This window comes from Mercenaria mercenaria, chromosome 13, assembly GCF_021730395.1.
Source record: "Mercenaria mercenaria strain notata chromosome 13, MADL_Memer_1, whole genome shotgun sequence".
Lineage (NCBI taxonomy): Eukaryota > Metazoa > Mollusca > Bivalvia > Venerida > Veneridae > Mercenaria > Mercenaria mercenaria.
Genome location: NC_069373.1, coordinates 12,007,875 through 12,035,498, shown reverse-complemented (window position 1 = coordinate 12,035,498; position 27,624 = coordinate 12,007,875). Strand labels below are relative to the sequence as shown.

General features: G+C 32.5%; 1 protein-coding gene across 3 annotated transcripts in view; it reads right to left on the bottom strand.

The window, feature by feature from the left end:
* LOC123530154 (carbonic anhydrase-related protein 10-like) overlaps positions 1-26,873 on the bottom strand; it is a 44,853-nt gene extending 17,980 nt beyond the window's left edge. The window contains exons 1-5 of one of the 3 annotated variants that reach the window (XM_045310876.2): positions 26,731-26,867; positions 18,477-18,553; positions 15,654-15,736; positions 7,590-7,640; positions 1,363-1,493 (exon numbers count right to left, since the gene is read on the bottom strand). In XM_045310876.2, coding sequence (XP_045166811.1) covers positions 1,363-1,493; positions 7,590-7,640; positions 15,654-15,723 — 252 coding nt within the window. In that variant the 5' untranslated portion in view covers positions 15,724-15,736; positions 18,477-18,553; positions 26,731-26,867. Of the gene's footprint in view, positions 1-1,362; positions 1,494-7,589; positions 7,641-15,653; positions 15,737-18,476; positions 18,554-26,660 lie in introns of all 3 variants that reach the window. The other 2 variants (XM_045310874.2, XM_045310875.2) reach the window with 2 other exon arrangements.
* Between the last annotated feature and the right edge of the window lie 751 nt (positions 26,874-27,624).

Below are 27,624 nucleotides of genomic sequence, written 5' to 3'. Positions count from 1 at the left end.
AAGATAGTTTCGGTGCGCACCATAAACTAGCTTAAGCTCCTCAGTGGTGTTTTGTGGTTCCCCTCTAAGTTTTTTCTCGTTGTCTATAGGTCATGCTTTTCCTTTGTGATGTGTCGGAAGCACTACAATGCGTACAATGTCGTGGGTTGCGCTTTGGGAGTCTGCGGTCTTGGACCGTGACTTTACTTCTTTAATTTTTGTATTGCCCTCATAATGCATATGATTGTATGAATTATATAAACTTTATGATTTATGTAATTATGTTGGTAATTGTGCGAACAAACTTTGAATTGAATTGAAAATTTGGTTCTTGGTATGAAATACCTTGGTTATAATTACAAACCCTGTAGAGTAATCAATTACGTTCGTCTATTTCATATTAAAATGGAAATTTCGGAACTTATTTTGAAAGAAAATGAACAAATTATAAATACTACAGAAGAAACTTTTTTGTGCATGAAGTACATTACGTATATGTATAGAGTCAATCTGCTGTTTTAAAAGTTTACGGAGTGTCTCTTTCACATACTTCCGTAATGATCTATTTATAAAGTACTTAAATGGGTAAAACATTGACGTGGATGAAGAGTTACGCTTTCAACTACTTAACGGAAGGAAATAATAATACTAATAAAATATAAGGTTCGTCCTTAATTAACATTTTACCAGCACTCTTTAGATTTACAGAATTTTTCAGTAATATTATAGTATACAGAAATCAATGTGTATACAATAACAAAACGGAAGATCTCCATGAGTGGTTAAAATCACTGACTTCGAATCACTTGCCCCTCACCGATGTGGGTTCGAGCCTCACTCAGGGCGTTAAATTCTTCATATACGGAAGCCATCCAGCTGGCTTTCGGAAGGTCGGTGGTTCTACCCAGGTGCCAGCCCGTGATGAAATAATGCATGGAGGAGCACCTGGAGTCTTCCTCCACCATCAAAACTGGAAAGCCGCCATATGACGTATAACTGTGTCGGTGCGACGTTAAACCCAACAAAGTAACTAAACTTTTTTTTAATTAAGCCCTATGATGCATGTATGATACGAACTTGACAAAATTGCTTTAATTGTTTTATAGGCAAGACAATTACAAAAACATAGGTTCAATATTAAAATTATCTAGCTATATCATAACATCACTATCAGTATTCGTTAAGCATTATTCCTGACACTGAAAAAGAAAACATGGTCATTTTCGCAAAAAGGACTTACAACAGAAACTTTTTGTACAATAAATAACCTTTGTCAATGCTTATCACTGCTTATCATTTGATTAGAGTATATTCATGGTACAAGTAATATAGTTTTTGGCGATGTTGATGAAACATGCCAGAAGATTCTGCTGAAATTGTTACCTTTTTATCACTAGCAAATACAATTCCTGATAATTTAGGATCAAACAGCAGTCGTTCTGGTTTTATATCTATCGGCGACTGGTACTTCCCAATACGGCATATTGGCCATCTTGACCCCCACCAATCTGGTCCTGTAAAAATATTCAAACTTCTAAAACAGTTAATATATACAATGGATATTAATAATACAACGTTATCTGGATGTTGCATGAGATAATTTCAAACATCGGCATTTATAACATTGCATTCTGTGGCCAAGTTGAAATAATCTAAGAATAGCTCGTGCTTTTTAACTAAATGACAGTTTCACCTATATTCACAATGCACCTGTTAAAAAAATGTCAACAGTATTTTAGTTATGTAACGGCGGGCAATTGACCTAAACAGCGTTCCTGGATTCGGTACCAGTACAAACCTGATCTCCGCAATTAAATATTCATTCATAGTTAACCAGAAGCAATGGACATTTATTGACGGTGAAGGTTATTTGCAATATTTATATATGCACTTTAAAAGTACATGAATATATTGCATATCTGTATCTTGTCATAAATAAATGAACTTCTACTTACAACGGCCTAAAATGACTCAATGAAATATTTCTGGAGAGCATTGAAATTCTTCTGTTCAATCATTCTTAATCAAGATATTTGCAGATTTTTTAGAGGCATTATTGTCAAAAAATGCATTTCACGATTTCTGTTTATTAGAAAAAAATACATATATGGATGGAACAATTGTTTGCACAAATAGACTTAAAATATTAAATTTGGTAATACCAATTCAATTCCGACTACCGTTCAAACACTAAAACACGCTTCAGTCTACAAATATGTATGTTTCACTTCTCACTTTGAACAAAATCAACATTTTGAAAACATAAATTCTCACATTAGAACATTAAACAGTGAAATGATGGCATTTCTGGCGTCAGTTGTCTGTTTTAAGAAGAGTTGCAAATTAGCTTTCACGAAAGGCGCCTATTCGAAATCTTGGGAAAAATGTCATAAGTAAACACAGTCTGCCATTTTCAATCTTGGCCTCTGCTAATATGGTCACAGGAGCGTAAACAGTCTCGAAATTATCTTAGTCCGCGGACAGGAGAAACCTAATACGTATAAGCATTGGCAGTCAATCTTTCTGCGGGTCATGAGTGCCAAAACATGATTAAATGGAGTGATTGCGCCTCATTCGCACATCATTTCCACAATATTACTAATCAAATTGAGATCACATTTAATCACAGACACATCCAGTGTCCCAGGCGATAAAACAATACACAATACTCATTTGTTTAAGGGATTACTTAGCAATACCATAAGCATTCTAATAAAATCACCGAGAAAAATGTTGTTAGGAATTACACTTAATGTCTTTGATATCAAGCGAAGTATTTATCTCGTATTTGTATCAATATTGTATTGCTGTATACATTTATAACAATGTGAATTAAAACAGACTTTATTTGATTATCAAACCGCTCGGTTAACAGTTGTTTCTACAACATTTATATATTGGATATTTCTTTCTTCCTTATCTTCAAAATACTGACTTTGTGTTACTTGTTTTATGTATTTAAGCTGTGTGTTTTATAAAAATGAAAAGTAAGTATGATTTAAAAAAAGTATTTATAGTTTTACTGCAGCAAAAATGTTACATAAGAGAAATGTGTTTTTGAGATATTATGGCGGCATCTGAAAATGATGTTGCCACGATTTCAAATAATATAAAATTACAATTCATATAATATCTGCCTCCCCCTCACCCGCCCCACGCCTTTCTCCATCCATAGTCGCGTATACCTCAAAAAGTGTATTATCTAAGAGTCGGCAAACTTTATAAGGAATGTCATACAGTATACACAGTTTTGTGTGGTTTCTTTTCAGGATTCAGACATATGCATAGGGGACCTGGTATGAGACACATATCTCAAACTGTGTTTGACCAAGAGTCATTAAACTTTGTAGGAAATATTTTTCAAGACAAACGATTGAAACCTTGGTTTTATTCGGGATTAAACAACCCTAGCCTCCACTGATTTTTTTTTCATTTCCTGAATTTTGTGTTTCGTGATATAGTTTTGATGTATACATAACCCCCTCCTTCCACTACACCTCTACCTAATGGTATTTTTACTTTCAGTTTCTTTTCGTTCTTGACTAGTAATATCATAAATACTGTGAACGTTTACTTAGTCTTTCATTGTCAACAGGTATCATAATGACTGTACAACGACTGTACAGTTCGTTTTCGTAAACATCATGTTTGTAATCATTAAAGATTGCGTTTTGTAACCCAAACTCAGGGTTCCATATTTTAGTGTGTCTTGTATAAGACAAACGTGAGCTAAAACAAAACATAATCAAAAAGTAGAAAGGTCATTTTGTAAGTAGAGGAATTTTGGTTTGAAAACGTGTAAACACGTATGACCTAGTAATCGAACTGCAAGTGGTGACACAGCAGTCCTGTTAACGTATATCTAGTTATATACATAATCGTTTTCGAAACGTTTTTTTATACCGTTTATATTGCAATTCACTTTATAGTGAACTGTTGTTATAAAATTGTAGGACAAAATTTCAGTTATTTTAAAGGACGAATACTGAAATCTGTGACGACCTCGCACATCGAAAACATCTCGTATGGCTGTATTAATGACGACTCAAACCAATGTTAGAATCATATCTAACAACACTGATTAAGCAAGAAATTCAACGACCGGGACACGGCAGCATAAACAGTTTAACATGCACCAGTATTAATTTTAAGAATTATAAAATATGTTTACATCGAACATTTTTGGAAGAGCTACGGTACAAACATTCTAATGGCGAACTATCATTCCCTATTACTCGTTCCACGGAATAAATCTGCCGGTATAATAATTGTAAACTAGGATAATTCCATCGGCGGATACAGTGACAAGATAAATCAAAACTATTCTATGTCGTAATATGTTGGAATCTGTTGTTTACTTATTCAATAATAAAGCATTTTTATCAAGTCCCCTATATTTATACGATATCCTTTATGGAGTTGTAAGTAAATAGTCTATCAGTGCAGTGCAATAGGAATACCATTTTTGAAATGTAATTGTACACAATTGTACACAATTTATGTCAAACGAAATTAAACACTTAATATTTCAGAGAGCAGTATTCATATTATTGCTTTGTCAGTGTTAAATTTAGACGTATAGTCTAAAACTTCAAGCAATTTCACTTAGGAAAATATCTTCTGCTGAAATAAACATTTTCGAAATTCTTGAAAATGGCAATGCTAAAAATCATCGCTTGTTGACTTTAAGGAGGTAGGTTACCTTCATATTTGTATGTGCGCATGTCCAACCGGAAGCTAACGTGACGATTTACGACGACGTTTACGACAAACTAAATGTGTTTGTATATTCATTCTTCTCTAAACAAACCATGAACCTGTCTTCGATCTGATGCTTTATGGTTTAATAATGCAGAAATGATTAATCAATTGCCGCAGAAACGCTTCAAAATAATGTTGCCTTAAAATGATGTCACTGACGTCATGACGTTATGTGTCAGTTTCCGCGCAAAATTCTTAGCTTTTATCTTGAAAGTACGTTATTCTGTGCATTTTCTTTATTTTAACTATTTTCAAATGACCATATTTGCTGAAATATTTTTACGAGTCTTTTGCTCTGAATAATAATCAATGTTTTGCTTCTTTTATGTACATGTAGTTATATTGAAATATTATGCTGAATGTAAGAAAATGGATGATGGTAACCAATGTTATTTGGAATATAGTTGGGTGAAAGGTTACTTGTTACGGCCATTTTCAAATAAAAAAAACTAGCAGTTTGATTTGTAATACCTATTTTTCAGGTTCCTTTGTTAAATATACTAAAACTAAGATCTAAAATTGTTCAAATTTCAGTAGAAAATTGTGGTTTCTTGAATTGAATTGATGTTACCATGGAAACGAAGTCCGTGACCTAAGTAATCTAAATGTAAAATTCAAAAGCGTTGACACTGGTCTATTTAAGAAACACAGCTTCGGTTTTTTATTTTGTTTATTTCAACAATATCCATGAGAATAATAACAGCATGCTGAACGATTTTTCCACGAAAAATGCCGGACGAGGGGTACTGCTGTAAGTATTTTAAGCTGTGAAATTTTTTTGAATAAATGCAAATAACACGAAAATATAACTTACGTTAAAAATAATATGTTTTAAAGCTACATTAACTTGAAAGATAATCTTATTCAATATTTTTTTTATAAGAAATTATGACAAAAAGCATGATATAAGCTATTTTAAACATCACTGTTGCCATGGTTACTTTAAACTTTAAGAAAAATAGGGTATCATGTAAAGTGCTTGGTATTTTGCTAATAATATAACCCAAATATTCCATGTTGGTCAATGACAGAATGGCACTGAAGCCGTCGAAATCCCCTATTTTTATACATAGTTGTTTAAAAATGAGAGAAAATGCGTTACCATGCAAACACGAGCCCCGCGACATATACATTTTAAGCTTTTATTAGAAAGCTAACGTACATACTAGTAAAATTATCAATTATGCAGACTTCTAAGGATATCAATGAAACTAAAATACACTGTAAAGTGTCAAATATCGGTATTTTCCTTCTTTCAATATGAAATACCTTTGAAGGGTCATGTTTTTCAAACCTGGATAAAAATGAACTTGAATGGACAGAGACAAACAAAATTGAGATTGTAGTAGTTAAAACTTCATATTACAGAAAATACAAGAAATTGCTGCGGTTCAACTAATTTTAATATACTGAAAGTAATGACGTAACATCATTTATCCGGATAACGTAAAATAAAATCTAACTAGGTAAACTGCTTTCTAAAAGCGTATGAATAACGTCATTGCATTTCTATGACTTAATTCGCCGGAATGTGTAAGAAACAAAAGATTTCAGGGAAAATTTCCTTTGATAGTATGCAGTTGTTCCGAAAACATCTAGTATCACTGGTATCTAGTACTGCATTGTACTGTTTATATAAAGTCAAGCTCTTTCTAATCGTATAAACTGTAGACAAAAACGCGAATCAACAAACCCATCAATATCATTTCACAATGCCAATGTCAAATGACAATAACAAATAGTATATCTGATATAAGCCACCGCCCATATCGAACAGTGCAATATAGAATTTTGAAAATATGTACAATTATACTAAATTGGATATGATAAATTATTGGTAGTATTCACACTTTGATATATATTTCAATTCCCGTCAGTTTTGAGGCTCTTTAAATCACATATGTCATATCTTCAACAGTTTTATTTATGCATCTTAATAGAATATTTGATATTAACTGGTAATAGAAACATGCAATCCATTCGAGATAAAATATATACGCAGGCATTCCTGTCTACATACAATTTCTCTTAAAGCTGTACATCATCTACTAGTACTTCAGTGCTAATATCTAAACCTATATATGTACTCACATGTAATCTACCTGAATATACACGAAATTTCATCTACTGACAATTCAATCTCCCTGATTATAAGATCATTTTATCTATCTTAAAATTCAAACATAGAAACTCGTCTATCTGAATATACAAACCTGTAAATCCATCTGCCTGAATAAACAGAACTACAGTCACATCTACCTGATTAAAAAAGTTACACTCCCAATTGCCTGAATATACTAATTTACTAACTAGTCTGTCTGAATATTAAAGCATAGAATTCCATTTGCCTGAATATATATCTGAGCGATTGTATATTGTTTAATGCCATGATACAAAATATTTTGATATCCTTTTTTGACAAAATGACATAAAATGGCTGAGATAAAGAAATCATTAATGTGCGAAAATGAAGCAGTAATATGTAAATATTACATGCTTGTTCAAAAAATATCTTATGTGCGTTTTATAAATGATATGTAACTTTGTTTTTTATTATTCACCTCTTGATGCCTAAATGCTTGTATGTTACATTCTAATGTGTAACAATTTATAGACATTCTCCGGAAAAAATGTCATTAATATTTGTCAGCTGTTAAATGCGAAGTACATGTTGTTTATTCAGATCATGTCTGGCCTATTGGATATGAAATAAATACTTTACATAAAATCTATTTACCTACAATTTCCATCTACTTAATTGTAAAAACTGGCCATCATATCTTCCTTCAGTTCAAACAACTTGGATACCATATACTAAGATACAACAACATCCAGCTGAATATACGAACCTGCAATCCCATCATATGTCCACCACCATTCTGTCCATACGGAGTCTGTACCTGCGAAAAAAAAGAAGCATGATAGAAATGGAAAGAAATCTGGCACCGGCTGTTTTCCTTAGAACAAAACTGTAAATCAGTTTTCGGAATATTTAAAGATGTTTAGGTCACTATAAATTATCGAATAGCAACAGAATCCGATCAAAGAGCCTAAAAATGTAACAGTAGAACTTGCCGGATCCAATGTATTAAATATCGAACAGATTTAAATTCTAAAATGTTCAATATTTTGAACACCATTAACATGGTAATTAGTTACTTTTACATAGTGCTTTACCTTCAGACAGTTAGATTGATGGTGATAGACTAACTAGTTTTGAACGTGACATGGAAATTGTTTGAAACAATAACGATTTTCAATCGAAATCACATAGGTTTTATCTTCAAATTTTCAATTTAAACATTTGTCTACAGTCTAATTAATATCAGTAAGACTGTAAACAAAGACCCAAAACTGACTGTCCGTATGGTTGCCTTTATTGTAAGTGTCAACCCTATTGAAAGGGCCAGCCAATCTGGCTTATGAGACAACCAATTACCTCCCAACTCCACCACTATGCCAGGCGCCAGGCCGATAGAAGTCGGTAATCATTCATTTAGCAAGCTCGCGGCTCACGAACCGGACTTTTATAAATAAAATAATGTACATAACTTTAATGGATATTTTGCTTTTGTTCTAAATTCTAAGCATTTGGAAGCAGAGAATGCAACAATGAAAAATAACAGCACACTCATTTCATGAGAGGTATCATAATAACATGTGCAACACCCTTCACGACCCCTTGCACCGTGGTTTGTTATATATTAAGGTTGAATAGACTCCATAATCATAAAGCACACGTTAAAATAACAACACTGAGTACTTGTTTACAGCAGACACTAGACATATATAGATTGCTGTTGTGATCAACAGTTGATAAAAAATTATTAGAATGTCCTTTAGAAGCATAGGATACCACCATGCAAAATAACAACATACCGGACTTCCTTAACAAACAATTCAACACTTATTCCTACTTGCAAGAACTGCCCTATTGAGCATAAGACCATATACATTATATTTAACATGTCTACCGTATTTGTACTGATTAAAGTCTCCCTTTTACAGCAAAAATATTATATAATTTACCCATTTATAGTTTCTTTTACATATTTACATCTGTGTCCAAGAATGAAATGCTAACAATTAAATTCATATCTCTTGTGTCGTTGCCTTTGGATATCATAACCTCTTAGTGATACATTTCATCGGAATAATCATTTATTGAAAAGTACGCCAACATGTTTATAAATGACATATGAACTAATTTGCGTTGATGGTTGTCCGAAGCATGACTCATAAAAAGAAAATTTAACAGAAGTGAGAAACATATCTTTTTACAGGCTCGAGTGGGAAAGATCCTTGGGGTAATTGGTCACATCGTTTACCTAGGAAATAAATATGATAAAGTTTCTATTTAAGGGGAAGACTTTATTATATTTATACACATGTACACTTTACACATCATATTTAACCTGTCTACCGCATTTGTACTGATTAAAGTCTCCCTTTTACAACAAAAATGTTATATAATTTAATTGTTAGCACAGTTTCTATTTAAGGGGAAAAAGGTCTATACTCTGCGTGGCATTTTTATGCTTCATTGTGTCCGAAAGGGCGGTTTGACCGTTATTAAACTTAATCACTGACTTTAAGGGGAAGATGTTTCCCCAGTTGTTACATAATTATTAAGGAACAAAATCAAGATATTATTGACTTGTCATTTACTTCATTTACACGTGTTATCTTATATCATACTTCGATTAAACAAATGGCGGTACTTATCACAACCGCTTACCCGCTTTTGTAAAATTTGAATTATTTTCGCTAAAGAAAAGACACACCTTTTGCGTTATTCCTCTAAAACTATCTAAATATTTTAATGGTTAAAGGTTTGCAATAACAAGAAAACTAAAATTTAACAATTAATTTATATAATTCCATCACCAGTGAGATCGTGTAATCGGTTACAATCGGAACAATTTATAAATGCGTGAATGTCGTGCAGTCAGCAGATAGAGCTCCTAAATAATATTGAACGAGCTTACAGTACGGATTTACTTTTGTGATCATAATGTCGGTATACTCCAGATCTGACGAAGAAGTATATGAAGCTTTTTAATTTAAAGGAGTTCATCACAATATTTTGTGCGCAGCTCAATCGCGCAGCAAGCGATAACCACTGTAAAGTTCAGGATTATCCGCCGAAAGTGCATAATTGTCGGATATGCAACGCACTCACGCAAAAAATATCGTATGTACTGACAATATAAGTCGTGCATATTTTACCTTTAAAAGTGATGGTGTTTTATTGGAGGAGTAGCCGTAGGAAGTGCTCGAATCAAATACATTCTGGACAGCCAAAATAAACTATTTCGTCCAGTAATGATTCAGCCGACTCAAGTCACATAAAATTCCAGAAAATCTTAACGTAGATCTACCTCCTTCAAATTTAAATGTGACTTGCTAAAAATGTTGTTATACTTTTTGTGTCTCATCCCGCATTTTACGTAGTAAGACCAGAGTTATTGTCCTTGGCAGTCAAAATGTGCATAAAGGGTCTAAACATTAGTGTCGCATGTACCTCAAAAGTATATGCGCCAAGAGTCATGAAACCACACAAGAATTAAATTCAGCATGCGAAGTTGTGCACCAGTGCTTTTTTTTGAGGTTTCACTCAGTAAAAACAGATTTATGTCCCTTGACGTGGTCATATATATACGTAAATGGCATGTGAAAGCTTGTGTATCACGTATCTCAAAAAGTATTTGACCTAGAGGCATGCGACCTTAAAGGAGCATTATTCCGCATGTGAGTAAGAAAACTGGTTATGAAACTGATGATAACAGTGTGCAATTTGTTGTGCAAGAACAAAAAAATGTTCATAATTGTTAGGTGGGTGGGGTAATGAAAAATACTTTTGTGGGTAGAGTGAATACTTTTTTTTATTTTTCTTGAAAACAAGCACGGGTTGATATTATTTTTTTGGTTATGAATTTTTTGTCTTAGCTCTAGCTTACATAATATAAAGTTTGGTAAAATTCTGTCCGCTAGATTTTTCATATCATTAAGAAATACTTCGTGTTTTTCTCAGTTTCAGATACTTTCGACATCTGTCAAGAGTAATTTTTCTGAGTCAGTATATCTACATGTTGACATTTTATGCATCGTTATAGTGGTTTCATTAACTGTGATGCATAAACAGTAACATCAAGTGAAATTTTAAGTAAATAGTTGTTTGCAGTGGTTTTATTATGACATGTATGTATTGTTTATTCAGACAAAAATACCGATTTGGTGTTCTTGATAAACTTTGAATATTGAAAAAAGAAGCACGGGTACCTATCATTTTTATCTTTTATTTTAACTTGTCATACATCAATCTATAAATATGCAAAGTTATAGAAAATTCTGTCCGCTAGAAATAATTGTGAAAAACATCTTTAAGCTTCACAAGCAGTTTTTTGTCCGATTTCTGAATTTATGTAACGAATAAATTTGAGAACCTGCAGATGCAACTCAAGACCAGTGCAAAAAGCTGAAAAGAGAAATTAAGACTCCAATCTTCCGTTTAATACGGTGCTAGCGGGAGTGTTGCACATTTCATTTTCTCTCATGAACAGACTCAGTCAAACTGGGTTTGCTTTTATTTTGGTTTGGTTTATACGCTAGTTTATTGTTTGTCTGGTTGTTTGTTTTGGTTTTTAATATAATGACATTAGCTTTAAATAATTCATCGTACATGCCACAAACTCGGCATTATTAAGACCACTTTCATACTTGAACATTTGAAAGAAATTGTGAAAATATTACATTGATTAGTTGTGGGCAATATCATCAGGGTTCCGCCATTATCAAATGAAGCTAACTCTGTCCGATTTCTCTCCGATTTATCATGTCTCATCAAATATTTGGTGTATAAATCCTGCCAGTCTGCTTGTTTCTATCTGCGAACATATCTTTAGATGGAATGATATACGCTGAGTCAAATTAACTTATTTTCCAACAAAACACGCTTAACGAGGGGCGCCGGTCTGTAGGGAAGGCATATAAAATTAAGACAAGGATCCAACAGGGATATTAACCACGCTATAGTATTAAATGCTGGAAAATGATAACATGAATGTTTATTAAATGCTATTAGTTGTAATTTTCCAAATTCCTAGAAGATCAAAGACGAGCGTTCTTTAATAATATTGATACCGTAAATGTCTATCATGGAATCTTTACTTGATTTCTATGAGCTCATCATTCTTAATAAAGAGAAAAGTTTACTTAAAATTCTGAATAATAGCTAAAATATTGGTCATATTACAATGTGAATTAATAGCCCTTACAGTAATGCATTTTTATCTTTATGTGAACAAGTTATATATATCAGGCGGACATATACGTTAAACAAACAGTTCGTATTTTCTGTATTTTACGTTTCTGCAAAGTTTGGAACCAAGAAGGACCCGATTTTGTTTCTTTTCTTATAATTCAATTTCAAACGTAATCTCGTGATCCCAGTTACGGTCCAGAATTTCAAAATAACTATTGTTTAATGAAAACAAATTAGGTGACAAGTTGGAAAAAAAATACTTTTGATTATGCAAAAGAGTAGGACTGTATGAGTGAATGCAGAATTTTGTTATAAACATCACAGACACTTTGGGTCAGAACCCCCTCCATCGCCACTGCCAACTATATTTTAGCAATATAACACGTACTGAGCGTTGGAAACGTCCATAAAACGGGTTTTGTTACAATAAAGAATGTGTTTAAAATGCATTTTTGTTGCCATCAATGCTCTTTGAAATTAACGATGATTGAAACAAGGAAGATAAAGTCGATTTAGCTTTTAAATTATTACCTACCTATCAATCCCAGGCATCAATTAACGGGTCTGTAACCATTCTGTCAAATGACACCGGTCCTGACAACTGGCATTCGGGTTCCGACGAGAAATCAATAACTCTCATAAATCGATCAATTTTACTTGTATTGAACACTTCCCTGCGAATTGATTCCTGATATGAACTGCGCATATCGTAGGCAGGAACCAAAAGTGCAATTTTATCATAGAAAGTGATGATCCGGTTTAATATAGTAGTAAGCGTATGGATTTTGGTACCCTGTTTATGATTCGCACGGTAGGTACGATGGTCGTTCCCATTGTCAGTTTCACAGATGCCCATCTTTTATTTTAAAGAGCACTGATGGCAAAAAGTGCATATTAAAGCATGCTGAAATTGGTCCTTTGAGATCATGGAATACCTTCATTTGTACTGTAGGAGATTTCCGCTTACGCCGATGCGAGGGGGCGTGAGGGGTTGTTAAAAATTTCATCATGAATAGATTCGATCAAACCTAGTCTGCAATTATGTTGCTTTGTTGCGTTCTATGCTTCCAAAGGATCTTTTCACAGATTTAAATATAATATAATATAATATGATATAATATAATATAATATAATATAATATAATATAATATAATATAATATAATATAATATAATATAATCTAATATAATATATATATATATATAAGGATGAGCCATTTTTTATTCGGTATTCGCTGCTAGAAGAAACTGTCACATAACATTTATATATGTTTTATCCAAAATTAATTTCCTTATATGTGCAGACACAGAAGATCATACCCCTTTCACATTACAAAAAGTTCATAAGATTATAACAAATATTTTTTCTTTCTTCAGGTCAGTTAATCAAGTATTTGTTCTCAGGCTGGTGTGGTAATGGAACGTAGATATTCCTGTATGTCCTTTATTAGTCCCCTTCTGGTTGAAAACCAGTTTCGGGGACTATATGATTGCGCTTTTCCGTCCGTCCGTCCGTCCGTCCGCAATTAGGTGTTCGGTTCATAACTCTGTCATTCATCAAGCGATTTTAACATTACTTGGCACAAAAGTTCCAAATGATAAGACGGCATGTCATTTGCAAAACATGGATCCTTAGCTCAAAGGTCAAGGTTCCAATTGGAGGTCAAAGTTTAACAGGGCTTTTTACCTGTCCGGTCCATGACTCTGCAACCATAAAGGGATTTCAATATTACTTGGCACAAAGGTACCCAATAATAAGACAATGTGTCATGCAAAACATTCAGACCCCTAGCTTAAAGGTCATGATTAAACTTGGCAGTCAAATGTTAACATGGCATGAACAGGGTCTGTTTCGTGTCCGGTCCAGAACTCTTTCTTCCCTAAAGGCATTGCAATATTACTAGGCATAAATGTTTCCAATAATCAGACAATGTATCATGCGCAACACCAGAACCCTAGCGTAAGGCCAAGGTTACACTTGGAGATCAAATGTCAATAGATTTTTTCCTGTCTGGTCAATACCTTTGTCATGCAAAACAGGATTCAAATATCAGTTGGCAGAAATATTCTTCCGGATGAGACAACATGTCATGCGCAAACCCATGATCCTTTGCCGAAAGGTCAAGGTCACACTTGGAAATCAAAGGCAAACAGGGCTTTATTTCCTGGTTGGTCTGTAACTCAACAATCCTAAAAGGGATTTTAATATTACTTGGCACAAATGTACCTCATAATAAGACGACTGTCATTCGCAACACCCAGACACCAGAGGTCAAGGTCACTCTTAGAGGTCGAATGTTGGTAGGTTTTTTCCTGTATGATCAATAACTCGGTCATCCATGAAGGGATTTTAATATTACTCAGCACAAATGTTTTCCATATTGAGACAACATGTTTTACGCAACCTCTTATTCCTAACGCAAAAGTCATGGTCACTATCAGAGGTCAAATGTGAATAGGATTTTTTCCCTCTATGGTACACAACTCATCAATGAATGGATTTTAATATCACTTGACACAAATGTTAACTATAATGAGAGAACGTGTCGTGTGCCATACCTAGATCCCTAGTGCAAAGGTCAAGGTCACACCTGAAGGTCAAAGGTCAATATTGATCTTTTCCTGTCCAGTCTGTAAAACATTTTAATATAAGCTCATGTGCCGTATGGGCCCAATTAAAACATATTGTTGTATTTTTTAGAACTACTTCCCTTTAATATGATGATTTCTTCTATTTTTTCTCATATTTTCCCACCAATTTCAAAATGAAATGTTATCAAAATTAAAATTAAATACTTTTATATATATGAAAATATCAGCAGCTGTAGATTTTTGTATATGCAAATTTTAATTCAATTTTTTTGTTATAACATATTGTATATATAGTACAATATTGTTTATACATCATCGACAGATATCAGATCATTATGTTTTTTGCAGTAGAGAAAATTAGGTGCCTTCCAGTAGGGGACTTCATTCACTTGTTTTCATTCACTTGTTTTATCTGCGTTGCGTTGTTACTAAAGTTATGATATTTAAGTAAATCATAATTTTGCTTGCTTTTGTTGCGACACAATGTCGGCTTTTCTAGTTTTCAGTGGTGGAAAATGACCTAGGTAATCCTCCATGAATTGTCTTAGGCATATGCGGGTAACTTAGAAGAAATACTGACTTTCCGTTACCTAAGAGGATGACTTCTACACATGAAGAATTTTCCAACCAAGCCAAGTTTTTAACCTACATCAGTGAGAGGCAAATTATTCGAAGTCAATGACCTAAAACACTCGGCTTCGAAAGCCGCAAAGATATCATGTTAAATGTCCTTTCACTGGAATAACTTAATCTTCTACTTTTCTTGTTTAATGTTCTATATAATTTTATTTTGATTTAATCTAAATCCGATTCGCTGTTAGTGTTTATACTATATCAACAGTACAATTTAGATCTCTTATTTTGGTCGTCGGGTACTATAATACGTCAACAGTACAGCCATAACCTCTCATCGTTGGTTGTGTACATTTATTTAAATTCAACGAAACAATATTACTTTCAGCCTTTAATTTGATGAATTTCACTAAGAATTGATTATTAAGTAGTACACCAGTGTGAAACTTGGCTTTTAGCACTTTGTTAGGATTATGTGAATCTTACCATTTACAAGTGTGATAAATAGCAGAAGAACTCCACTTGACAACACAACGATTTGTAAAATGTCCACCATGACTTAGAAAAACCTGGAAAAGAGAAAAGTATAAATAATGTGGCGTAATTAGCATGAAACGTGGCTAGTCTCAGAAGCATGGGCTTGATATGGTAGACATTCAAATTCAACTTTTATGAGTAGGTATTGCTGTATTCGTATACACACCGTATGGATGTGTTAATGAGTTATTCTTGCTCGTATATCATAAACTTTTACATGGTTTCTTTAAACAATATCTTATCTCAATTGACATACAAATACAGGGTTTTTAACAACAACATAATATTGCAACTGGACTAAAAAGTAAGTCGAAAGACTTTTGCAAACCTCTGTCCTGACTTGGTTTGAAAATGGACAGAATATAATTATTAAGCTCACTTTGCAAAACATATGAGTTTTCTTAAAACAATATTTGAGTTCAAGGTTTAAAAAATTAAACGATCACCGTTGTAAACCGTGTGGGTTGAATGTCTGTAATATATTGTTTTAATCTCGCCTATCTTTTCCAAGTGGTTGGCCTATGTAGTTTGTAATTAACACTGTTTTCAAAAATGCTATTCTTTTCTATATGAAACTGAAGTCATTTAGTCTTGTAAATATGCTATGTCACATTATCAACAGGTTCTAGTGCTTGACAATAGTTTTCAAGTTTATTTTAAACATACTTTAACTCATGTAATAGTGATAACTTGTACTACCAACAGTAGCAGCAAATGTTTAGTTAATTTGAACGACATAGTATAAAAGTACATACGAGTACAAGGTGCAAACTAAATAACCATGGTACCATCCACATAGAATATGTATCTCGGCTTATAAACCTTACAGTAAACGCAAAGAGTAATTCCTCTGAAAATAAATGCGAAAATCGCCTTTTCTCATTCACAATTTAGCTCTTCTGAAGAGTTGAAAATAATTCCTTGTAAAATAGAAAAAGGGGAAACTCCTCAGATCGCCAAGCTCGACAAAAATCAAAAAACATATTTCTGACAAAGGGCCATGATGGTCCCATAGCGGTCATTTGACTCAAATACATATATGTTGCTTACCAAACAAGCGTTGGTTTTAAGAAAGCGAACGTGCTTTTATGCATCCAAGTGTGTATGCAACTGTTACATATGATTAGATTTGCATTATCAGTGTAAGGTGAAAGTATCAAAATACAATATGGATAAAAATGAGGAACGAACTTGTAACATATAAAACAAAACTCATCGGCCAGATGCTGATTTTAATAATGTATAAAATGGTTTTAAATTAGCGCTTCAGTCAGGGATCTTTTAGGATAATTCAGCATGACATTTTTGTTGTGTCAGTGGTAGTGTTTAGTTTTTACAGCTTGAACATTCGACTCGGGTGATTCCAATACTTCCGCTTTCATTTCGGTATTGTCTAATCACCCACTGGATTGGTGACTGCTTTTTACTTATGTATTTTGGCAGTTTCTGTAATATGCAGGCTCCATGAACTGAGATCCCCTCTCTAAATTCTACCCATTGTTTTCTCGTCTAAGGCAAGTCCATTTTTTTTAACTGGGGACAATACACCGATTTGTATGGAATTGCACTCTGTGTATCATTGACGGTTCCATGTACACGATGAACACATCTGCTGATATCTCTAAATTGATTTTTGTACTTGTAACATGTGCACATTTTGAGTTCTACTCAGCAGGCATTTCCACTACTGTCCTTGAACAGGCTCAGTCAAACCGAACCCGCAACATTTTCATTTTTTCATGTTGTGGAGTTTTTCCATTTTTTCTATTAGCCTAGGTATGTCTAATATCTTAACAGTATTTTGTATGTATGTCTGAATAAAACAAATTACCCTAGGATTTTTATCCATTGGGCGTAATTTGAATAAATTTTGAGAAAATAGCTAGAAAACGCTACATACCAAATATCTAAGCTCATTGTTTTACAATGTTAGATAAGATTATTCTTAGATTTAGTTTTCCTATATACGTCGATGTTAAATAGATTAACACCACGACAAGGGGCAGACTCGATCCCAGGGATACAAGAAGTCTACATAAAATAAGTTACCCATTGAACATGTCCAATGTATACCCCATGGGCATGATCTAAACGTACTTGGGAAAGTACAACCATACAATACCATCCGCTCAAAATATCTAAGTTCAGGTTATTTTGGTTTTAGACAAGAACATTTTAAAGTTTTTCCTATGTTTGTCTTTTTAAAACAACTGAAACCCACGGCGAGGCAGGTTCTGACCCCAGACACATAAATTACCGAGTACTCATTTTTGCTTTTTTGTGATTGTATTAGGCAAATGTATTAAAACATCCTTACATTATGTGTCCAACCCATCAAATGAAATCTCATACAATCTCATACAATAAATATTATTTCTTATAAAATAAAAATTACTGAGAGTGAATATCATGTCATTTAAATGTGTAACAGTAATTACATAACGGCACCTACAACCTAAATGAAAATTACCAGTCGAGAAATATTAAATTTAACAAATGTAGTCTAGAAATTTTCACAAGCCTAGATGACAGTCAGTTAGGAAGCAACACTATAGTACGGCAAGGACAGCGAGATATTGCATTACTTCTGTGAATATCTGACGAAACACTGTATTTAGTGAAATATAACACAATAGCGTAGCTAAAAACAAAAGGATAAAAAAGGGAAAAAACATGATCTTAATACGCAGCCCTACCAAAGCCTTACACCAGTATATGTGTGGATGCGTACGCAAAAAACAAAACTATTGCCCAGAAATACAAGTTCCCAACCTTTTGGAGGGGGCGTTTGTCATATTTCCTTTCAGACAAGGACCAGGCTCAACTCACCAAGGGTTGTGATAATTCTTCTGAAATCAAATAAACAATGAATAATAAAAATATGAGCAAAATAACACGAAAGTATATCTTTCTGAATGCGCGAATTCTTGACTTGAGGTACGTGAATTTTATGCACCACACACAACCTTATTGTGATTTTTACAAAGTTTTAAAATCGGGACGAAGATACAATAGGCTGTTGTTTTTATTATCTCAGTGGATAAAGCAGTATCTGTCCACGTTTGAACTCTCTTGACTTTGATGTTCAGGACAAAACGAGGGATTTTGTACAGTTCACACATGTAGTGATAACTTATATAAAGCTTAAATTTGGTCAGTCTGATTTTGATCAGGTAATGAATTTGTTCGAAGCCTTCACGTCTTATTATTAACACTTGTTCCCGATCATTGCTTAATACTTGTTACAATTTAACTGAAGCTTTTTTGAAATCTTGATTGCAGAAGTCTTTGTTTAGTAATGATCTGAATATAAAACTAGTTGTATTAGGTTTATCAAATATTACATTTGCAAATATTGATTCAGACGAAAGTGAAAGATTATGAAATAAGTACTAACTCCCTTTTGCCTTTGTTGTGCAGTCAAGACAGATTAGAAATAAACATATTCCGAAGTTACAAGCTGCATTACAATTTGCCTTTTGGGTCAGATTGTTGTAATATCCAATACATTTCAAATGGAAGTCTATAACTAGAAATTACATTGAAATCAAAAGAACTACTCAGACTTCTTAAGATTAAGTAAAGAATATAGGGTTAATGAATGGTATCAGTACATCAGTATACTCAAAACATATTCAGGGCATGATCAAGCAAGTTCAAAAGTTTGAAAAATAAGGACAGACTCCCTGCAAGCATCGAGCACAGCAAACACAGTCAGGGCCACACAACGCTAGGTAGGTCAACCACATACAGACACTGTTATTGAAAATACTGTAGAATGGTTGCTTCAAATATCAATCAAAAAGTATATTTGCATTATATTCAAGACAAAAATCTACTAACTCCGTCCGTTATTGTAGGATTTAGGAGAAAAGCATCACAGTGTTACACTTAAGTAGTCATCGCATCATCCAATATGGTCGCTTAACGTCTTGGTGAAATTGAGTCAATCACCAAACGTGCACTTTGTTTTTCGAGTTTTACATTTTTTAAATAAACTTTCAAACAGGTTTTACAAATTTTGATTAAAATAGGCATTATGTTTAAAATGTTAAGTTTACAAACTACATACCAGTAGTAAACGGGGTATGTAAGTTCGACAACAGACAAAATGACAATAGGGCTTCCGCCAACAGGCAGCGCCCTCAAATGCAGAACAAAGGGTACATTTAAGTTCAAGAGAATCAAGTATCAAGGGGCGAGGGGGTTATACAGTGAGCAGATACATTTAATACTACCCATGAACTAGCCAGTCAATCTAATTTATTATACCTCAGATAGTTGTTGAAAAAATATTTATTGTTCTAACTAAATTCAGTTCATTATACCATACTGAGATTGTTAGAAATTTAATTCATAGTTCGAAACACAGATTTTCAGTTGATTTTAATGTATTTTCTGCTTTTTGAAACGATAATAACGTAAATACTAGTAACAAAAAGATATAACTTTTACTAACCTATACAAGACTAAACATTTAACCAAGATATTGCTTATTAGCCTTTACTAAATCTGCTTAAACCTCCTTAGAACAGAAAACCCAGTTAAAGATTTAAATAATTTTTTTCTCAGTGTAAGAGACCACTGTACATCGACCATTTTTACATTTAACTATGAAAAACAGCTTTTCACAGGACTGCCCTGAGTAGGTTTAATTCTTTTATTTATTTTTTTGCATTTGTATCAAATTATGCTTCGGGTAGGGTACGGGTTGTAGGCAGAAACTACTCGAAATGTGTTATTTTGTATATAATCTGTTATGAATTAGACCAATGAACTCAAATCTTGATGTTCTGCTGTTATTTATACCATGACAAAGGATGACCTCCATAATAAAGAGTTTTTATACTGTTCTTGTCAAATCACATTTGAAATATTATGAAATACTGGTGTTCGTTACAAAATTATGTGTTTCAGAAATGTGATGCCTAGAAGTCATCTGTTAAATGCAAATAGGAATTTCATAGGCAAAGATGACATAATTCTGCTCTGGTTTCAGTGAAAGTAACTTTTGATTAGCATTAGAATTTGGGGCATTAGATTTCTTGAATGAAATAAAGATATTGCATTATCTGCAAATTTTCATTCGGATACATTCATAAAAAAATCATTTGCAAATATAGATACATAATTAAAAGGAGGTAATTATCATACCCCAAGATAAAAATGTTGATTATAGGTTTGTATAATTGGTATTTTGTTAAGTATTGTTCCAAAGATTCCTCGTGGTAACTTCTTTGTGTGTTTGTTTGTTTGTTGTTGTTGTTGTTTTTTTTTCTTAGAAAATACGGGTTTATTGAAAAAAAGACATGAAATAGACAACTGGCTTAATCAATTTTTGATGTATCAAAATATACCTTCTTGGTTGTAATTACAGTCAGAAGGGAAGACATCCGGATAGTGATTTTGTATAATTTTCTCATTATATAAATGTTTTATATTAATTTATGTTTTGCGCAGTAATCTTGTGTTGTTTTTTTTTTTTCTTGCCTCACTGATATAAAAGACTTTCGCAGACATTTCACGACAGTCGCGTTTCTCACAGGACTGACTGCTATTGTGAGATTATACAATTAAACCAAAAGATGGCATTCTTATATTGAGTTTTGGCGATAGATTAAAGTAAGTCATAAATGTTTAAAGATTTCCTGAGATAAAACTTGCCTATAAATATCAATCAGCGAAATGCAATTACTGTTTGGTAGACAGTGACATAAAGTTGCCAAATCCCATTTTCTTGTTCAGAATAGTCATGACCTAAAATGTCTGGGTAGAGCCTTAAAGGTGGTAATCAGATTTTGGTCAACTAAAGGATTTGTTTGATACTTGACCAAATGACCATTTACACTTATTTGCGTTCACAGAGTTCTTAAAACACGTGAGATTTTCACTGAAAGTATTTTTTTTAAATTTGATTTTGCTATCCTGGTTGCCAAACCAAGATAGCAATATTTAGCATAAATATAATTTTTTATAAATAAACATATTTTGCCTAAGGAATATTATGAATATAAGCACTATTGTATTAAAGTTTTCAAATATTTGCATTGACAAGTATAAACTTTGCCAAAAGGAATTAGAAATGCAAGTTTATAAATTTATCATTACCTCCTTTTCTCTATCTCCGTTGCACAACCAAGACAACCAAGATAGATTGAAAATAGATCATTTCCAAAGCTACACGCCATTTTTTAAAACTTGCCTTTTGGAAATATCAAAATGCAAATGTAAAACTAGAAACTATATTGAAATTAAGAAATAGTCCACATTTTAAAAAAATATTTCTACATTAAAGGGAGGTAATGGCAAAATTTCGTAAAAGTAAGAAAATTTACAGTTCCAACTATGCAATGTCTATTTTTGTTCTCTAAATAACTCTCTAACAAACTTTATAAAAACTGAAAAATGTCATAAAATGTTGTTCAAGTGTGGTTGACCACCTTTAAATACGTTACGCAATGTTAACGTAAAATGCATATAATGAGTTAAAACTGCAGAAGAAGGATTATTTTACACTACATAACTTATCATTATCGTTTCTTTTTTCTAGGAGGAAAAACACATTCTTTCTAGCATACCAGTAAGCAAATAGTGATCTTTGCCAATATCAGAAATACTACTTAAGCATTTTTAAACATTTAGCACACGCTAATAACAATGTTTTTGAAGATATTAAATCAAACCGTATGCCGTTATATAAATTTGTTCATTTTGTAATTTCAACTCATTTTTGAAGTCACAAAATTACATTAATATATCTAGAATGTACAATGTCTAGAATTAACATTCATGTAGAATGAAACAGAAACAAGATAATGCCGTTGCCATACCCTATAAAAAGCTTTTAACATGACCGTTTTCTACTAAAGTTCGCATCCGTATAAATTGTATTCATTACTTTTCTGAAAATACATATTTTATTTTCGTGATTTAATTTTTTTAGAAATGGGATGGGGAAGCATATATGTTCGTTATTTGATATTTTAACTTTTAATTTGTTAGGTCTTTGTTAAATTTCAAATGGCGAGGTAACTGTTTTATTTAGTGTCTTTTAATCGACTTGTATCGTCGCATATTTCACGCATGAGAAAGCTGACTGTTATGAAATTAATTATTGCCCTTAAAGCACAGTATCTCTATAATTCAATGTATACTCGAGATCCAGTTCCTTTTCAAAGAGTTTTAATATATAACTCCGAATCAATTAAAAAGCCTAGAAAGTTGCTGTATGCGAAGATTGAAGATTAAAGTATATACATTTATGCAAATATTGAACGAAGTGCGGATCGGGGCACTAGCGTTGTGGAATATACACGCTCGTCTGGTGGGGACTTTGCCTTAATTGGTCTGGTGAGTGTCGGGGAGAGAGATCGCAAATTCGTCTTTATCGGGCTTTACACTGAATAGCAAATGTTAAAACGTTTAGGTAGCTATCTAGATATTAGTTTTGACAAAATACAAAATCCTTATGAACGAAGACCAAAGCTGTATCGAATGCGCTGCTCTGAAGCCAATACTATGACTACCAAAAAAACCCCAAAAAACCCTGTTTACAACACTTTTCAAACTGACCATGTACTTTCATGATTTTCATATAAACGTGTAAAACAGAATATTTGATCCTTAAAAAAATTACGTTTTATTTACATGTCCATCCGTCTTTCGTGTTTCATTTTATATCTTTATGTTGATATTCATATTCAGCATCTTTTGTTTTTTAAGTTTATTATCGTTTGGTTGGTATGCATTCTATAAAACAAGACTTAATGCGTCTACGCCCATAAAAAACGGCTATAATAATAATAATAATAATAATGATGATGATGATGATGATGATGGTGATGAAAATATTATTATCATTATTATTGAAAATATATATCGTAGGCTGAGCGCGTAACTATTGTAACTGTATTTAAATAAAGAACAAGATACAATAGTTTCGCTCTCAGCCTCCGATATAACCTTTTATGTAATGCAACGTACACTTTTCAAATTTGCAAAGATTAGTGTAAAATGTTATTAAAATCAGAAAACTCATTTCCATACTTAAGAATTCCAAAAAAAATATATGCTTTGTCTTAATCTCTGCCAGACATGCAGCAGACGATCTACATTGTTTTTTCGGATGAACAAGTAAAAGATGTACATTTTGTAGACAGTATCCGAAATCTACTGGGAGTCTTGTAGGGCAATAAAATACTAGGAAGGGCTAATTAATGAAACCAATGATTGATGCACACCTACATAAGAAGTCACTTTCTGTATCATTTTTGTAAAAACAAACCAGACGTTTCCATTTAACTAAATTTTCACATTTGCAGTAAAAACATGCACTATTGTATTTGTAATCATGAAACAATAAATTTTAATTATATTATTTAACAAGATAATCATTGTAGGTGTTTTGATTTACGATAAATATCGAATATACTTCTATTAAAAAGACAATAACTTTCACATAGCAATTATTGTTACAATATGTATGTTCACACGATTACACATGGAACTGTTTGGTATTTACTAATGCAATTTGTTGAGGCAAAAAGTGATGAAAAACATGTAATTATATTATAGTTTTGATGGAAACTATCTTAATCTTGTTCTTTGACGCAACATCAAGGTCGCATTGTCTTTTATGCACAGAATACTTTAGCTGCGAAATACTCAATCCGCAAAATAACTTTTGAAATATGATAAATTTAATTCCTCAAAGACAAACAGTCAATCTTAGAAACTATTTAATATGCGACGTAGTGTAAAGAGAATAACTTTTCCGAATTCGATTAAACTTCTTTGCAAACAAGGAACCAATATCACAACTTCCATAATTACTTTCAATATGAATTTCATATTTTTAGCAAAACAATGAAACCAGCCATTGTCTTTATTAAACAAGAACGCATTTATTGTTGTAATTTTTTCAAAAATAAAGTCCTTTAAAAGGCACTGTTAGGAGAGGCATTGTTTGGAGACAACATACATTATGCAGTGTTATTCCGTTTAACAAATTAATTAGTACATGTGACTTGTTACTAGCGTAAGAAAAGGTAGGTCGACACCAAAATATACATTTCAATTACAAACAGTAAACAGGGGCGCAATTTTGACACTTTCATAACATATCTTAAAGTAATAAAATGAGAAAATCAAACAGTGTTGTTACATGAAAAATATACAAATTGAAACACAATATACATGAATTTATATAACATTCATTTCTTACATTTCGTTTTAACTCAAACAAAAAAGGCAAGATTATTGTTTTTTTCCCCACAGCTTAATGAATTTGATATCGGGTTCTGCACTTAGATAATAAACAAAGCCAGAGAATTGCGAATTGCACTGAATTGCATACAACGCCACGTGTTTATGTGTGTGTGTGTGTGTGTGTGTGTGTGTGTTTGTTTCTTTCGTGCAAATTGCTCCTTGCTAGAGATTGAAAATGTCACTTTCATGATTCTTAGTCAAGATATTTAAGTTATACGTAACGAACAAATTAAGTCTTGTACAATCCTATGAACGCACATATTATGTATCACGTGTTATTTTGACTCCATTCGCATGTATACATTTTATTGAAGGTTTCTGCCGCCACTCCTTTAGTGGCGGTTCCTGATGAATCAATTTCATCTTGACTACACGACATAGAAAGGAAATCAAAGAAACACAATGTCGTGATAGATAAGATCTCAACAAAAAACGGACTTTGCGAAGTAGCACGAAAGTTTCGAGTGTTTTTTTATATTGCGGATTAAACAAATCTTAAGTTATTTTACTTTATACTACGTAAACCATTGGTTACTGTTAGTAACTGTATTAGTGAATATTTATGAATCTTTCAAAAATCGTAAAAAATGGCTGACTAGATATTTAGAATATGAATTATTGTATAGTTTGTTAATTTTATAAAATCTAAAGTCATTTAAAAAGCCACAAACAGGGTAGCTACAATGGTATGTTGATAATCAAATGTATGCCAGATAATGTGAAACAAGTAAAAAACAAATCCTTTTTTTTTATTCGTAAAGAGGGCTACATTTGTGCTCTTTTAAAAATAACAGTATGCAGCTGCTCTGTAAATATTGATATATTTGATTATATGTTTATGATTTCGATAAGCAGTGCTCAATTAAAAGTCATCAGTCTCAGCTGCTGGTTATACACACATATCATACATATATTGCCTTATATTTACAAACTGAATAAAAATCTGAGCTAGTACTTAGAAACAAATACTCTTGCAAATCTTCATTTTAAAATAATTAACATTCTATTCAATTCAATTCAGTTTTAATCAGGTTATAAGATTATAAGAATATTATATCATGATAAAAATATCATACATCACATAAACATATACGTATTCAATATAAAAGACAATTATTCTAAGAATATGATATTAATAACTAATCATATGCAAATTTGATCTTATAACCTGGGATGGCCCATTAAAGTAAACTTAATCACTTATTTCCAATGGGGTCCCTAAAATTATATATCCTGTAAAAATAGACAAAAGCTAAAAATGAATTGTTATTATATAATAAGTAAGTAAATCGTCTTTTATATTCTCGTACGATGAATGGGAAATATTCTAAATAAATAATGAATCTACAAACTAAAACTGAAACTGTATCTATAGTCCTATACATATAAATATCTCTAAAATTTACACTATGAAATATCATTTTGTCTCTGCCTCGCACATTTATGCAGATATTTCTTTATTTCTTATCATAAAATTACATTTTTTTTGTATAAAGTGTATAATATTTACCTTGTTTTATTGTTTTTATTATATTTTGATTATTGTTATGTATACATTAAAGTTGCTTAAACGATTGGCATACGCATATCATAAATATGAAAAACATTTTATATCTCTAAATAATCGCATTTTCATGATAATTTCTATCACCAGATGATTACTCCAATAAATCAAATATAAACACATACCTTGTTTAAAGTATAAAAAAGCTTCGGGGAATAATTTTCAAATCCCTAATGACCGTTACCATCCACTTACTTAAGAGCACATGCGATCACTGCCGTCAATCTGTTAATTATCTAATAGCAATCACTAATGATGACAAGGCGAGGCACACAATGCCGAATACCAATACTGGAGTGTATGTGACTCTCGCTGACTTGTTAAACTTCTACGAGAATCATTGTTTATATAGCTTTCAGTTACCAATAAAAAGTCAATATCTACACAACCACAAAGTCGCGTGCCATTCAGTTTCAGTCCTGTAACGAGCAAAATTGGCATGAAATTAAGTTACAATGATACACTTTTTCTGGAATAAAAAATCAAACATGAGTTTTGAATACTTAAGCACGGGTAGTACATATTCTCCTTGTAAGTTGAATTTAATCGACGCAGCATTTCTCTTATAATATTTTAAGATGTTTAAGGTCTTTATCGATTGATAAAATTATTTTCTTCATCAATGTTATGTCATGTTGTTGTAATAATCTTCGCTGTTAAGCCGAAATTTTAAAATTTTGTTCTTCTCCTTTATATGATATCATAATATAATATTGATCCATAATCTTTAATTCTCTTTGTTATTAAATGTTCTCTCTTGTATGTCAAGTAATTGCAGCAAAGCAAATGAGGAGTTGCACATATTTAAAAGCCAATCACTGCATAGAAGCGAAGACATATCTAAACTACTTTTGAAAACTATAGTTTAGTTTATTCTAATTTGTTTTAGCTCGATTGTGATAAAAGCTTCAAGTTTATTGGAACAACTCTCGAGTCCGCTTCCTGGAAAAACCAGTACTGGTGTCATATGAGTAGTCATGGTCGTGAGCCCAGTGGGGCTCGGACCCACGACCCCTGGATTGAGCGGCCGACATCTTATCCACAGCTCCCCTAGTTTATACAGCAGTCTGTAATTGATACTGCTATAAA